This window comes from Ctenocephalides felis, unplaced genomic scaffold (genome assembly GCF_003426905.1).
Source record: "Ctenocephalides felis isolate EL2017-DRISC unplaced genomic scaffold, ASM342690v1 CF-g0.4_SCAFFOLD_03570, whole genome shotgun sequence".
Classification (NCBI taxonomy): domain Eukaryota; kingdom Metazoa; phylum Arthropoda; class Insecta; order Siphonaptera; family Pulicidae; genus Ctenocephalides; species Ctenocephalides felis.
Genome location: NW_020539724.1, coordinates 4,721,758 through 4,739,827, shown reverse-complemented (window position 1 = coordinate 4,739,827; position 18,070 = coordinate 4,721,758). Strand labels below are relative to the sequence as shown.

At 30.4% G+C, this 18,070-nt stretch overlaps 1 protein-coding gene across 4 annotated transcripts in view; it reads right to left on the bottom strand.

Annotated features, from left to right (window-relative positions):
- Positions 1–18,070, bottom strand: part of LOC113383732 (dual specificity protein phosphatase 10-like) — a 252,983-nt gene that overhangs the window by 10,793 nt on the left and 224,120 nt on the right. For 3 of the 4 annotated variants that reach the window (XM_026621980.1, XM_026621982.1, XM_026621985.1), the window contains 2 exons: positions 12,278–12,436; positions 10,807–11,196 (listed from right to left, as the gene is read on the bottom strand). In XM_026621980.1, coding sequence (XP_026477765.1) covers positions 10,807–11,196; positions 12,278–12,436 — 549 coding nt within the window. The remainder of the gene's footprint in view (positions 1–10,806; positions 11,197–12,277; positions 12,437–18,070) is intronic. The other variant, XM_026621984.1, reaches the window with a different exon arrangement.

The following is an 18,070-nucleotide window of genomic DNA, read 5'->3' as shown; positions in this document are numbered from 1 at the left end:
GGTCCATTCATCTCATCTTATCCAAAAACAACACTTCTCTTCCTCAATATCAATATTTGCTTCTTGTGATTTGTTCTAAATTTTTATGAAAATTCATAAAACAGTACAATTATCTAATTATTGGTATGTGCAATATAAATAAAACTATATCCCAGACAATTACTAATATGATAAAATCTTAAGCATCATATCTTTTAATAGTCTTCATTGTTTTTATTTTCTGTTCAAATATTTTGGCTCTATTCGTTTTGATTTATCCAAAAACAACATTCCTTGTTTCTAACATCAACTTTTTCTTATGATCATGCAATTTGTACCAAAATTTCATGAAATAGATAGAATTCTTGAATTATTTTTATGCGGAATAAAAATACAAAAATACAGCAGTGTATTAAATACAATAAAATCTTCTAAAGCATCCTCTTTCAATCATGTTCACCGGTTTTATTATCTGTCCATAATAAATTTCTGACCAAAAAAATTTCAATAAATTTTATATTACCATGTATTATTTCCATCTATCATTTACAGCTTCAATTTAAAAACTAACATATTTTAATAAAATAATTTATGGAAAGTGTCCATTGTGCTAAGAACGTGCCATAATATTTACTGCACATATCATAACGCGAATTACGAGTTTTTATGTGTTATTTTATTGAATGTCGTTGCAGAAATGCAAATGCTTGAAGAATGCTCTGGATTCGTAATATTTGCACTTGGAATGATGTAAATTACATGGTCGTTATCATGATACGGTTAACACTTTGCTAATAATTCAATCGTGTTAGTTAATAGATCATTAGTTATAGAATTATGTAAGATATAGGAAAATAGATATAGAAAATAATAAATAATACTTGGGATAAGTGTCTGACAAAACCGATTTAAATATAGCAAAATCTTTATTCAGTCACTTTATAATCGATTATGTCTCGTGTCTTATGTCATTGACAATCTATTATTTCAGACTCTATAAATTTATTTTAATTCAGCCGCACCGCATATTTGCAACTCACGCAATGTGACATTCTTTATAATGGTTTGTGTATGATATTTTCAATCTGGCCACTTTCAATATTGGACGAGAACCAAAAAAAAACTTTATTTTACAAAGACGTATATGCTGTGTTTAAATTTAGTTGTTTTACTATAACGATGTTTACGGAAACAATAATTGTATTTACGAAGAAAAAGGCGTAAATCGTAGTAATTACAATAAGTAATTGCTTGTTATTAGCATAGACAAAACATATGACTCGGTAATAGAAATATGTAAAGGTATTTTGAATATATTATATTGTTATATAACAGTTTGGAAAAATATTTGCAAATAAATATGGAATTGACTAAGAGAATAACAGTGACGTTCAATACTGACGACAATAGATCTGAATTTCTTCATTCCTATCGCAATTTGCGCACAAAGTGTGGATGAATAAATATTTAATTAGGTATTTTATTACTTACACATTATATAGCAAAACCATTGTTTATGTGGAATAATAATAAACAGAAATTAAAGCTATCTGAAAGTGTCAGTGAACAGAATCTACTTTTTTATTTTTTCACACAGAGACACCGGAGACAACTATTAAACATTTTTACATTTGTTTAGGAGCAGGTCTAAATGGAGATTTTATTTCAATTACATATGTAATAAATTTAATTTATTAACATCAGAATAATTGAATGAGTTCACTTTCATAGAATTTCCTCCACATAAATCATCTGTCCTCAGTTTCTAATTCAAGCCAAGATTTCCTCTGAACAAGAGACATGCAGACTGAATCGCAATAGACAAAACTGCCTTTGAAGTAAATTAAAGCCAAACCATGAAAACCAAGAACTGTCAGAATAAATCGTCCAAGACGTCCAACTACTAACTCATCCTACAATGTTCTTTTTCTGTACAATTTGTCGGAATTGCGAACCGCGATCGCGATTTTATTAAATGATTCATCAGTTAAATTCGATGCAAAATGTTATGAATATATACTGCGCCAGAAATGGATTTCTGGCAACCCGTGCGTTGCGCCGAAATAATAATTACTTTTATTAATTTGTGAATTATAGGTGTTTACATACGATCAGAACATTGTTATCGAGTCAAAAATAAAAGTTTTGGCACCTAAATTGTTTGGCAGCGCAAAATTGACCGCGTAATTAGCTCAGATGAATCATTGTTGGAAAAATAATGGAGAGAAATATCATCAGCAGAAGACTTTTGCATGAATCATTAGCAAGCATCAGATTATTAAAAGTAAATACGTAAAATGCAAAAAACCTTGAAGTCTTCACACCAATATAAATACAAATAATGTAATGAATGAATTCAACCGTCTGGACAACAGTAATAACTTTCAGCACACATTACTCCTTTAATATTTACTCATTACGAAACAGGTTGCTCAAAGCTTCATATATCTTTATGTTTACCCGCACCTTAACTTGTTCTAATAAAATCCAACGATAAAACTATTGTTTACACCTCCTGTGTGCAAAATCATCGTAATAAAAGTTATTATTATTCTTGAGAGATGCTGAACAAAATATTTGAACGTTCGCATTGCAGACGATGATTCACAAATCTCATGCAGACTTCGGGTCACCAAACCACCTCGAGGAGATCTGCCAAGGTTGTCGTTTTATATTTATTCTCTGGCGGAGATTTTTTAAAAAATGATATAAAATTTGTTTATTTGTACGCTAAGACAAAAATTGAACATAAAGTCGTATTAGTCATACTTGCATCCAATGTTATAAATGAAATGAAATTCTGCAAATCAGACAAAAGATTTCCATTGGCATTTTGATAAGACAAATGCACAAAAACATATTTATTACATATATCGATACGTGATTCATCGTATATGCATTTAAATATAGGTCATCAATAATTGATATTGAATTTTATTCAAAAATATTCCGCATTTTTGTGATAAAATTAGATATTTAATTAAATTTTGAACAAACTTTTGATACGACCAAAATTTTAATGTTCGTGCAGATATAAAATATAGGTCAATCAAAAAATTTCGAAATATTTAATGTTGGTGTAGATATAAAATATAGGTCAATCACAAATTTCTTAATACATACAATAAAATTTAAATGCATTCGCGATTGACAGAAAAATTCCTAGATATAACCAAAAAATAAACAACGTTAATCAAATTAGTGTCATGCACATGGTTACAGTTGTCATGCATTTTGGTCTAAGATGCGGATTTGCTATTTAATTAGCATTACGTAATTTTAGCAAAAAATATTACATAAAGTGCATAATAAGTGCATGTGTACTGATCTTCATAAAAATATTTGTTGAACAAATAATTAAAGTTATAGCCCTGGTAATCATAAATTACTCAGATAAGATACAGTAATTAATTTTAGCGCCGGTGAACCTGACGTCAAGTTTGCATGATAAAATAGTTGAATACAGGGCAAACTTAATATAAATATTTAGCGAATATGAACTATACTATAAGGGAACGAACTAATTTTCTTTAGATGACTACATAAGGTAATTTTATGTTTTAATGTTCAACACCAACAACAAAATTAGACCTAAGTTCAAATTAGAGAGACCACTTAAAAAATCATTCCATAGTCATTTCTTCATATGAAGATTATTATTTTTATTTTTTATATTTCATATTGTTTTCAAATTGAGATAAACATGTATAGAAAATTATTTTGTAATACAAAGCAAACACGTGCGCACATTTCGAAATACATGTGTTTTACTAAAGACCTTATCGATCGAATAAAGAAAAATTATTGGGAAACATTCTACGCGACATGGTCATAAAATTTAATGTAAGACTTAAACGGACATCGAAAAATAATGGTTTTATGAATCACAACACGTGAAGATAACTGGAAGATAAGGAATAAGGTGTTGAAAAAACAATAGGTAAAAAAATTGTGTATTACGCAAAAAAAATGAACTGATTCCTGGATAGTAAATTAACAGAAATAAAAATATAATAATAGAAAATCAAATATTTTCTTCTTAAAACTGAAGTCAATTCTATTGTTTCTTAGAAAATTTGGAATATAGAGTCCAATTGATATAATTGCAATAATATAAAAATATTTATTTATATAAATCATATTCATAAAAATATATTTAAAAATATGTTCTATATTTAATAAATTATTTTACTCATAAAAGTTAGACGTAGCTTGCATAATTATAATAAAAATTGTGTTCTGTACAAAATTGAAGCATGACAATATAGTTTGGATGGGAAAATGATGTAAAATCTCTTTTTGATCGATATATAATAAATGTTTTGTTAATAATAAAGAAAATATTGCGCAATCTGACAATTAATTAGAAGCATTTTGGCCGAATTTTTGTTCTGCATGCAAAAAAATTAGAGGAACAAAAATCAGTACTTATAAGCCTATATATGCAAATAAAAAGCGAAAACCTCTATTTAAGATTTCATATCTAATATGCACATGGATAAAGCTGTTTGCATGATTTGATGCAGTTTGGTTGATACTAATTTGAAATAATAAATTTATAAAATTCAATCATAAACAATAATTATCCCAATCTGGACATACGGCATAGAGCTATGGGCGTGCGCAAGCAATTCAAATATAAAAAAAATACAAGTAGCGCAATCGAAAATTTTAAGATGCATTGTGAACGCACCCTGGTATGTTACAAATGGCACCCTACATAAAGACCAAAAAATAAAAACTATTAATGAGATGATAAAAGAGAGGGGCAAAAAATACCACAAAAAACTACCGGGTCACCCTAACATAAAATATATTTAAAAGAGTTAAGCGAGGAATATCCCACACGAAGATTGAAAAAAAATGGCCATACGATCTTAAATAAAATGTCAAAAATAAAAAAAAGAGAGATATCTCATAGGAGATAATCTCTTAAATGCATTAACACCAACATCATATTGTCTTAAAAAAATGTATATTATTTTGATTGATAATAAAACTATGCAAAAAAAATCAATCATCTATAAACACTTAAAGCGTTGGTTGACAGATTTTTTAATACTCTAATCATTATAATCTAATAATAAGGTGAATTCATAATTATTTGGTAAAATATCGAAAAATTTGGAATGCAATCTGAAAGTTACGCGGGCCCATGAAAGGTTAAAAGCATTTTACTACATGTGATCCACTACATCCCATAAATCAATATTCAACGTTTCGATCCCACCACATGTAGTGACTTGCAAATTTCCCTCTGTGAATAAAATTATCCAATGAATTTATCCCGGGCTCGGGTCCTGTTTGCAAGCTGCGGAACAAACGATGTCGGTCCGTATGCAAACAATGCTTTAAATTCATTCCCCTAGAAACCGTCGGACTAATCTCCGAGCACCCCTTCGAAATTTTGCAAACTTTTAAGCATGAGTCATCAAACAACCCCTGCGTAAAGAAATGCACTCCACGTGCAGCCGAATGAGAAGAGTGTGTTTAACGGCTTCAGCATCCGGTTCCTGTCATCTCCCCGACCATAACGGCCTTCCTTTTCCTGTCGTTAATAGAAACCAGAAGGTAGTTTGCGCAAATACTCGAGTTAAATGTCAGATACACTTTGGCCTGTTAATGATTTGTTGATGGCAGAACAACGGCAGTGGAAAATTGGTAATAAAGGTTCGGTGGTTGGCGAATTTCATTGCGTCATTCACAAACAATATGATCCGGATTATCATCGAGCTTTTTTAAAAGTTGTACACAAATAATATAGAAACAATAAATCAATCTGTTCAATCTACAGTTTTGCAATAACTGGTGACTCCAAACTGACCGGGGTCGATCCTGCTTTCAGGAGCCTGATGTCAAGCAGTAGTGACATCGGTTTTAACTTGGAAATATAGATATCAATATATTTGTAAGTGAAAATAGCCCTCATCTGGTATTGCTGCATCAATTAATTATTCGCCTTATTCCAGAAATTGTAATAATAAAATTTATCGCGAAGAGATGAGACAACTGTTTTGGTTGCCATCTGTAGAACCTACGTAATATTACGTCAAATTAGCCCAACCTCTTATAGGAATCTCAAGTTCTGATGATTGTTGTTCAAAAACCAAAAAGAAACAAAAATAAAATTGGCCTATACTTTGGCTAGGTATGTTCGTTGGCTTTGCCGAAAAAAAAATTATATTAGTTAATTTTTCTAAGTAAAAATAGATTCTAAAACAAGTTTATTTTAATAACCACAATGCTATTTTATGAAACCAAAAATATATGTTTTTTGGAGTTTTCACAGTTTGAAATCCAACTATACATTTGTTTTTTACCAAGTACCTTCCCTCTGTTCATTAAAACGATGACTCAGGGATGACGCTTGAACACTTTTCTTCTTACTCATACCTCATTTAGCTCTGGTTTCTCCACATCAAAAATCTTTTATTCCTTTGTCACTGATCTTTATTGCTGTTTCTTTACATTAATGGACCCTTTTAGGTGATCGTATTCTCTATCAGAAGCTTCTAAGATTACGCTACATGACCATAAATCGTTTAGGCCAAATATTATGTGCGTTATAGATATGGAAGGGTGACGATGATGAAACGAAGTTACGTTCGTCATTGAGAACTAAGTCATGTTTTTGGAGATGAAACATTATCAATTTCATCAGCAAATGTCCCCTTAATGGGTGACTTGGTTAATATCTTAATGGAAGAAGGAAATGAGTGAATGAGGGATTTTTTGAGAATATACACATGTCTAAAATAGACCAAACAAAAACTATAATTAATTAAATTAAATTTTGTGAAAAAGACATCGAGTAACTATTAAAGATATATTGTTTTGTGATACTACTGTAATTTTGTGATGTGTTTGATTCCATGTTCTAACCAATTACAGGATAGTAATTATATAATTTTAATTACCTTATTAATTATTGCAAATCGCAATGAAATTGATTTCAGATTTCTCGTAGAGAAAGTAACAATCGTCAATTAAACTTTGCTATACACTCAACAATGCTATTATTAAAGTTTATGTTGTACAGAATTGCAAATTAAATTATAATTGTGTATGTGTATCTCATATAAATTAATGACAAAATCTCATAAAAAATAATGATAATAGCAATAAGAAATATAATTCTGTAAGTAGGTACTAAAAGTAGGTTTATTATTTACTAAATTTATTATAACAAATAATCTCAAATCCGCTATATTTGCCAGATCCCATCAAATCCCTCCCCATATTAATATATCTTTTCACTCTATATCTCTTCTCACATTGCTAGTAGATTAAAACAACCCTTAACAAAGGGCAAAAAAAAAATCAAACGCACAAAAACGTATGAATCATAGGCAGGACGTTTGGATGAACGAAATAATTCCAAACTGGCGAGGGTTGTAAATTTGTATGTACCTAAAAACCACCCCAAGTAAACGGGGCGTACTCGATTTTGCAAACGAGAGCAGCATCCAGAGAAACCATTAAGAATTAGTTGGTAAACAAAAGAAGAATTTTTGGCAGAGGCGGAAAAGGGGCACCCAGAATATATTAATCATAGATTTAAATTATAGAAAAAGTAAATAGTTTGGTTAGCAAATTGTTAGTATAAAAATTGAAAAAAATATGAAGTCTATTTCATATTTTCTTATTATTCTCACTAATTATTATTAAGGAAATGCATGCATATAATTACAAAAATATAAAATCTAACGTTTCTAATTGCGTAAGTAGTTCCTATATCGTTTTTTTATTCATGTAACGGTTGTCACAGCCCATATACTTTTACAGACTGGTTATTCTCAATTATATTATGCTCCATATAAATATTAATAATATAGAGAAGTTCATCAAGTAATTAAAATTTAAACATGCAGTTTATTAAACTTGTTATTTAAATTGAAAAACCTCTTTTTTTGGGTAAAACTATATAATATATCATTAATTTCAACTTCTCTAATTTTTGTTTTCAGTTAATGTTACTGAAAGTTTGCCAATGTTACTGAATAAAAAATGAAGAAAAAAGTTGTGAAACATTGTTTATATGAAAACAACATAAATCTAATCACACATAAAAAGTTTTCAAAGAATGACGATACTTCTCTTACTTGTAATTATCATTTTCTCCTGCCGGAAACTAGGCAACCCTTAATGCAAACATACTTTTCCTATCAAGCTATAAATATGAGTTCTTTCCCCTTAAGTACACATTTCATATCTAAAAAAAACTAACGGTTAGTCACAAGTTCTTCGTGTTTTTTTATAGGTGATAAACTGATAACAGTGAGTATTTTGTATATATGAAAAGTCTGGAAGTGAATCATACGAAAACTTTCTTTAAAACGGTTTCTGAGAAAATGTTGGGAGTAATAATATTTGTCACAGTAATGATTAGATAAGAAAATTGACACAAAATGTGTACAGTAAACGGATTTTTTATATAAAAAAATAACTGATAAGGTATTACGATTATATACTGTCAATTCCCTTTCTCCATTTATCTATCCCTAAAGGCGGCTTTGTGCATAGTTATGACTCACGACGCAACATCATCCACATTTTCCTTGTTTTCTGCTCAGGGATGCTGAGAACTACCCTTGCACACGTTTAATGCACGGCGAGGGCATCGGCAGTTTAGGGATGTGTGACGTCATCTAAAACGTGCAAGCAGGGGATGAAATTTTTGGGGGTGGTTTCACGTGTGGGGCAGGAGTTGTGCACGTGTCTTGGAGTATTAGTCACGTGATAACTCGGCAGCGGTCTTGGAGATGTTGATGTGTCGATTAGGTTCGAGATGCTCGGAAATTGGTCCTAGATGTCTTTGAAAGAGGATTCTTTATTTTCTAATAAAAAATTTAATATTGGTAGTATTTGATCATCCAAGTTTACAGACAACCCTTATGATTATTGTGTGTTAGAAAAAATGCGTTTATATTACTTTTAAATATAGAGCAATAAGTAGCATAATTCTATCTAATTATAAATAAATTATCTGGTGTTTATGGAGAAGATGTTTGAGGAGAATGTGTTGTTTTGCAAGAATGAGTTAAGATCGATGTTGTCCACCGAAGGCTGACGTATAATTGTGAACAATGCGGAAGAATAACTAGTCCACCAATGAGTTTAAACTTATCAAATTCAACTATTTCCGACTTGATAAATAATTGATTCTCCATCATGTTTATTCTGTCTCCCAGTATCACTTCCTTGACAAATTTCTTCCATAATATTTCTCGATCTTCAAATGCCTCTGCACAGGCATGAATCATTTCTATAGTTTACATTTATAATTCTTATTGATTACAAAACTCATTTCTATGACTCAAATCATTTTATTGTACATTTCATCTTAATTGCTCACTACGGTAAACGATACGGTGTTAATAGCTTTAACGCGCGCCGAATCAAATAGATTTTATTGTGGTAAATAACTCAAATGTTACGATGTGTGTTTATAAATTTGTTAACGGGTTACGATAGTTAGAAGAACGTTGATGATTTTTGTAAATAAGATGATTTAATGATAATTTGACGTTTGAGAATTTCTTATGAAATGATATCACTAATTTGGAATGTGCGAAATTATTTGATGTGAGTTTGGAGAAAAATATGTGTTGTTTCAGAAATGGTTAAGCAAATCGATGCCTATTTTTTTGTCTGACCTGTATTCAATTGAAGTTGACAGAATGGTAATAGAAAAAAAAATGGTACCATAACGTTTTATTACCTTCTTTAGTGGATAATAAGCAAGCTTCTGAAGTTATGAAAGTTTAATATAGTTTTCACCAACAAGTCCTAAAAACCATGAAAAGGCCAAAAAAATCAAGTCTAGCCATATAGAGTCAAAAAGATTTTGGTATAAATCTTAACCCGAGTTGGACTCAGTCCTACAAAAAGCTCTAATAATGGCCATAATGTATTCCCAAATTAAAATTGCAGTTATCTCCATTAATGAATTATTTGCTAGACTTTTAGATTATATTTCAAGCTTAAGACAGAATTCATAAACTGAATTTTCATGCAAATGACAAAAGACTCCATTTAATTAATAACACCAGATAATAAGCAGTCAACAATGCCACAAGCTAGTTTGTTGTGCCTTAGGGATTTAGACGACCTTGTATCCATCAAACCATTATATTTTTCCATCCATCTACTTCGCCTCTGACATTTATGTTCTAGTCCATTTATTTTATCTGAAAGTTCATGATTTCGCAATATCCTATGCGGGTGTATAATAAACTAGAACGCTTTTGTATATGTTGGGTCATATCGCAGAGAATATACGCCTGGGCGGAAGTGTAGTCAAAACGGTGCATCTAGAATCGAGTTTAGATAACACAATGTATATGTCACATTGCATTTGTATTTTATAGTAGGTGGTTTCTGACAGACAGACTAATAATAGTCCTGAAAGATAACGTATTCTCCCGCAATGGAGTGATTCGAGTGAACGCGAACTAGTCAACCGTCAAAAGATAAGACACAGGACGAAAGGGTGTAAAAGTAGAATATGTGGAGGATTTATCACTACTATTTGTGGTGGAGTCATGTGCATGAGTCAGTGCTTTTGAAACAAGAAAAATGTAAGGCTTGGTAAAGGATACCATGTCTCTTAAAAGACATGGTATCCTTTCACCAACATTGGGATCAATTAGACAAGTTTCATTAAATAAATGCTCATATCTGATGCAATTAATCAAAATATGAAAAATAATAGTGTAGGAAAAATTTGTATAAAATGAAAACTTGCACTTGCCTATAGAACCGTAAATTTCCGAAAACCCATGATACTCAAATATAAAAACAAAAAAATATTTCCTTCCCACTTACCTATGAAGTCGAATGCTTCTTCGAAATACTGCTTCAAATTCTGCTGCGCCGAATCCGAAGCAGGTAGTAACTTATGCGTCACTGATGAAGATGTACTCGAACAAGAACTCGTCGACGCCGATGATGTCGTCGAACAAGGACTTGAGGGCAAAGATGTACTAGAACTAGAAGATGCTAATGAAGCACAGGAAGGGCTATTTGATAGATCATCTGATGAAGAACATGATGGTAGAGAGTTGTCATCACTACTGGCTGATGTGCATATCGTTGGTTCTGCTGTGCAAACTGATAGAACTCTGTTTGCTCCGAGCAAAGTCGGATGTTCAGCGTCTCTACCGTTGCCTAGATAGAGGAATGGGAATAGTCTTGATGCAGGATGATTGTCAATATCTGGAAGGAATAGAACTATCAATAAAATTGAAAGTCAGACAAAAAATTCTTTAGACAAAAATTCTTTAGAAACTTTGGAAGCATAAAGACATCCCAAGTGATTATTTCACTAATACAAAAAAATTTTTAAAAAATGTCTGGTTATTAAGTGTAGTTTTTGATAAAGTACTAGATATATTCAATAAATATTCTTTAAGATTTTAACTGTACATTCGTATCTGATTGGCCCATCATTACACGCACTTATAAACCTATTATATTAATTACAGCTATGACTACTTGAAAAAACAATTGATAAATTATTTATAAGCCCCACTGGGTTGAAGAAAAATTATAGTACTTTCCGAACTCTTCAATATGCAGCTATGATTCACTATATTGCACCTATATTTCTTTTTCCCGTGAACTAATGATATGTTTCCATGATAAAGCTATGATTCAATCATTTGATTGAATAGTATGATACAAACCTTGTATGAAATTTATTACGACAGAAATATATTAGAACCAACACCTAATCAATTGAACTTTTGCTATAACTTATATGCATGGGGTATGAATAACAAAGCTTATTGTTATTTTATTACATACATATTCAATCGTTTGAATGTATCATTATTTAATTTTTGACATTTCAATGCTATTAACACAATGACCATTGTCTTATATTATGTTTATACGCGAACTATATACTTTAAACTTAATTGAATTATGTACATTGGAGATATGTGAATCATATTTTAATAATAATAAAAGGATTAATATGGCGAATTAATACACAATGAGTCGTGAGTGAGTTATAAATTAACCAGGGTAGACAAATGGCCTCTATTGCCAATGGTGTGTTTTCAATATAAAATCTGGGCCAAATGCATTAGCGAAACAAAATGACATAGAGTCGGCTTGTTAACGTCTCATTAAGTACATTTGCCAACTGTGAACGATTTAGGGCATCTGTGCATCAAATTATGTTTTGAATGAAATGTCCCGTTAAAATGTTATAGCATAGAAATTTAATTTATTTTTTGGGGTTAAAAGTTATTATTTAAATTTATTATTATTTATTAATTTATTTAATTACCTGCGGGTTCAAGAATGGGGTCCGACAGAGGGCTTCCAGGCAAAGGTGAGCCCAGCACACCTCTGGCAGCTGGACTGGACCCGCCACTGTTTGATCCATTTGGTAACAATGTATCTTCACAGAATTCCCTGTGTTTACGATGGAATTCTTTGTGTCCTCCTGGAAAAAGAAAAATTTAATAAATAAAATATATTCAACAAATTTAATCACATATTGTTAGGTTTCTAGTAGAAATAGTACTGTAAGAATTATTAACTCATATTAATAATTTCTTCTCAAAAGCTATCATTAGTTATCAATTCCGGCACTCAGCCACATAAATATTAATGTGTCATATTTAACCATGTTATTCTCGATAATCATTACTCATATTCATATTGTAAATTAAACAAGTACAAACAAAAGACTATACAAACATAACCGAAGAACCGATCCTTTAAAATCGACCTACCCACGGGCTTACGAATCGCAAATAGTTGATAATCTTAAACCCTATTAAGAATACAACAAATTGATATAAATAATAAAAGGTAAAAAACAACAATATCTCAAACAAGGAGTTGAAATGAAATCATAAGGAAAGTCCATTTGTTGATTCATCGTGTGGAGATCTTGCATCTTATTAGTCATCTCCACCGCAAGGTGACTGAAATCTAGATAAAGTCTAAGGTTAAAACTACCAGTTTTATGATGTAAAGTTGTTTGTCATTAGATGACAAATAAAAATAATAGAATTAAACAGTGGATGTTGTCTCGAAAAAATCGATTTACATTCTATTTATAAAATTTGTTATAATGGTAACTTAAAAATAAATCTCTACTGAATCATCTTTCTGGCTTGTCTGGAAAATGTTAAATATCAAATACATTTATATTTGATATTTTTATATCGGCGTTTACCTAGCTTGCTCATTGCAAATATATATATATATATATATATATATATATATACATAAATATAATCAAGGTGTGCATAACGAAGAGTAATATATACAAACTTATGTTAGTCACACGCATCCAGTACACAAATGTTGATTTTTATTTAGTCTGAATCCATCGATAATAATATTTGAACAAGTGATGAGTTGTATGCTCAAATCACAGATATATAAAAATACATAACAGATTTTTTTAAATTATTATAAATACCGAAAAACAAACAATCGTCTTTAACGAAGAGATAGATGTAAAATATAGAAATATGTTTCACGATTTTATTTTTATAGAGAAAGCAATGCAAACCCAATTTTGTTAATCAAATTCCAACATTCACCAAGTAAATTTGAAATTTTTGTCAACGATTATCTCAAATGTTAATATACATGTATAAAAATATTAACTCATAACAAGGAACCAAATCTTTTATCAAACATAACTTTCAAGAACGTTTTAAAGGCCACTCGCTACAAACAAGTAATCAAATTATCAAGATACGTTCGATAACGGATATGTTGATGAATAAATTTTTTGCCAACGTTTCGAATAAAATTAAAATTATGAATCATATGTATTTTTCTTCTTAAAATGAACGAAAAACTTGGAAATTTGATTGGAGTATCTTATCAATAATCAAAGCCTTGTAGAGATAATCAAGACAGGTCATTAAACGGTTTTGTGAACTAATCGAATGATACTGACTGAAAAGATAAAATTTGTACTGATCATGCAGACGTCAATAGATATTGTTTTATCTCGAAAACAAAGATATATTTTGTGTTATACAATGAGTTGTGATCTAAAGTAAATATAGTAAGAAAAAGTGAAATTTTCATGAAGTAATTAGAGCAATCATTCATAGTTGAACTATAACTTTGATGATACTATTTTTACCAATCTTGGCATTATTTATAATAAAAATGATGCAAAAGGGGAATCAGAAATGTAATAGGAACAATTATAAATTTGTATAAATTTATGTCAATTTCGGAATCATTTATATACTAATGTAGTATTTTTTTTATTTTAAAGTGTGTTTTTTCTTTGAATATTGTCTTCATATATTTACCTACTGAATTTATTTAAAAAATCTTAGAAAAGTAGGCATAAGAAAAAAGCAAATATTTTTTTTGCAAAAAAAAATACATTTTCTGTAATATAAATAAATTACAGAAAAGGATGTGAATGTGAGTATAGATTTCTCTTAATTATATTAAAGTTAATGTTTTTCCATCCAGTTCAATATGTAGTAAAATATTTCAATTTCTTTTTATTATAAAAGATCTTACAGGAAACCATTTATATTTATGTGCTCAAATTATATTATATATATATATATATATATATATATATATATATATATATACATGAATATATTATTATATTATTTATCGTTAAGTCGTGATATCGTTTAAATAGTGTCACTAGAAAGTACAAATATTTCGAAATCGTTGATAGGATATTGAGCAAAACACCTAACGCGAGATATAGTCACATTAATATTCAAAATAATATAAAAATAAAATAATAATTCACATTCGTAGATTACTGTAAGTATATTTCAGTGCAGTTATCTGAGTTGCATTTAGAAATCTATTTCTTGGGTGGCCGTAGGGAATAAATATTTGTATTATCATATAAATAAATATAAAAATTATGCAATATATCCCATGAATACATATGTAAATTTTTTAAGTGAAAATTAGATAATATGTTGAGACTAAAGAGAAATAACAAGCTCAAAATAGGTAGTAATTTTAGTGTCGAAAGGCATTGAAGACAAGTTTTATTTTAGACAAGTTTAGTACACTTTTTTATACGACGATTATCAAATAAATATTTCATTTCATTAAGTATGCGATTTTACCAGTTAAATATAATTTATTTCCCTATTCAAGTGTCAATTATAATTTCATAAAATTTATTTCCAAACAAGTTTCCTTCTATATTCTATCTGCACAATAAATAATAATCGAACGTCTTTTTCGTTAATTTCTCACGCCTGACTCGTCACGTCATCCCGGGTCTCCGTCAAAGTTCCCGTGGGCGAAGCCATCCAAGTCTTCTGCCATCAATAAAATTAAATTGATCCGTTTAATTGGTTTTTTCATTAAACGAATCAACAATCAATCAACGCGGTCACACGAATAAATCATGAATAATAGATTTAGGGCTTTAGATAATTTATTATTAGCACATAGTGCTTTTATATTGGAAAGTATGATGGGTACCCGCATCGGGAGGCGGATGACACATAAGCCCGTATTGTCCTGAGGTAAGACCGCAGATAAGAACGCGTGTTTTGTAATGAATCGAGTTTGTACACATGTACTTTTTTGTCGATTTTGTTTGGAAACTGGAATAAAGCAAATTAGTGGAGGTAATTACATGTGGTAATACACACCTGCAGGTAATCAAAATGGTAATATACACACACGAATGTATATGAGCTTTTATAATATAAAATATTTTGCTTTTTATTTTCTTACTATTTTTTTTATTATGTTTTATTTTTACTATCAAGTAGTTTACCATTTAACAATCTTGGCAAAACTTGCTAACAATCTTCAGTGAATTTATTTTTAAAAGAGGGCCTTTCCAAAGTTGACCAATTTTTTGATAATTTAATCAACAGAACTTTTCTTGAAAACTTGCAAAAACGGTGTCATTATTTTTATTGTAATCATTAAAATGTTATTTACCTTTACGGATCCCAAGTTTAAATGAATAAAATTAATAAAAATAAACGCAATAACCGAATAATGATGGCAGTTGCACCAAAGTACTAGATTGAATTAAAAGCTCATAATTTCTAAACACGTAAATTTAATATTTTTTCTAATTTTTTTCAGGACAGTTACGGCCAATACTATCACCAAGTTTCGGCCTAATGTTGAGTTCTGGGACATCCTGTGTAAAGCTCCAAGAAGATCTTATTAATTTGTAAAGCTTTCTCTTAAATTCATTCGAAAAAGTGGCATTGATGGATTTCATGTAAAATAATCGTGACTAAAAATAAGTTTATAATAAATAAAAATATGAAGAACCCATCGTACTTACACAAACATATGAGTAAAAATGTGCATCGATTCGTACTAAAAGTTAGATGATTCTCTTTGTTCGCTAGACTATAGAGACTATTACCAATTCCCAAGAATAAATCATTAAAATTAATTTTCCCATTCGACCTGCATTTCAGACTATAAAAATTGCTTTTCTTATATAAAACAACCGTGACTAATGAACAGTGAGCAAGTTTGCTCAACAATTATAATTTCTCACAGCCTGAGAGTGATTCATCCAGTAGAGACCGTCGTTCTCGAGTACACAAGATTTCATACACAGAGTTTAAATCTCGTTACAAACGCATTTCGAATCGATATTTTCTTTGAGCCAAAGAACGGTCGCAATGATACGATAAAAAGATTTCGCTACGTTCTTTGTGTGTGGTTCACGAGGAGGCCTTGCCTTTCACTTCGGCATCTGTTCTTCCGCAATAATAATCCAATTTTGCTCTTGGGGGAAGGGAATTGATATTTGATATAAACAATAAACTAAAGATTTTTGTAATTTATTATAAGGTTTCTCATACGAAATAGGACTACTAATAATTGAATATGATAGTTGACTAGTTGACCGATTCTGAAGATGTTAAGGGGCGTCCATTAATCACGTGATCAATTTTTAAAGATTTTTGGACCCCTTTTCCCCTTGGTGATATTTAGGATCACCCTCCTCCCTTTAGAGTAAAAGTAATAATTATAAATTTCAAGTAATATATTCTCTAGTCTTCAATTAAAATCTTTTATTAATATTCTGTAACTTTTATTTGTCCCAATTATATGAACTAGTAATCAAGTTGTTTTGTGACTTTAGTAAGATCTTGATATTACTTCTAAAAAATGATCCTTGCCATGAACTATGTTTAATTCCCTGAAAATTAATGTTCGTACGCCGCAAGATCAATAGTTATGATTGACTTTACCTCATTCACGAAAATAAACAAACTCCGCCAATGATATTCTAAAAATACCGCCAACTCCGCCGCACGCGATACTGTTATTAACTCCAAAACATACTTTTTTACCTCTGCCTCATTCCCAAACAGGTGTGTCTACTACAACCAGACTTCAATTACCAGAGTTCTGACACAAAATTCTCCTAAATTCTTAGTAATTTTTCGGGTATCTACTAAATGCGGACATATGAACTTGGTGGCGCGAATCGGATGACGCATGAATGCAACACGCCCAACTTCGTATGTGGCATGTCCGTCACATTGACTGATTTTATCGATAGGGTGTGTGTATTGAGTCATATTTGTGGATACTTTTCGATTATTGAGTAATGCTTCTATTGGAACCCTGGGGAAAATAACCTCAATACTCTTCGAAAGATAATTGACCTACACTGCTTTTGTAGATAATTGACATACACTGCTCCACCATCTACTGCATGTAGATGGTGGAGAAGTAGGAAATTCAATTAAGGAAAAAGTTGATTTGATATTGAACATCTTTTAATAAATAAAACCAAATTGAGGTAAATATCTCAAATAATTCATCGAATTTTCAGTATCTTATATCAGAGCTTTTCTTACCAATCACTGCTGCTATACTGATAACTTATTATTAGAGTATGAACAACCAAAATGTTGGTACCAGTATCAAATAATCAGAAGACAATTAAGATTCTGGAAAAAAGAGTAACCAGTATGAGCATAAATTAAAATTACCCATGTTAGTCTTACCATATCATCACGTAGTGGCAAAAACATGCTCTATTTATTATACTAACGATCAACAATATTACTCTTCTGTATCAAACACTTAATGCACAAAGCAGGAATGTGATTGC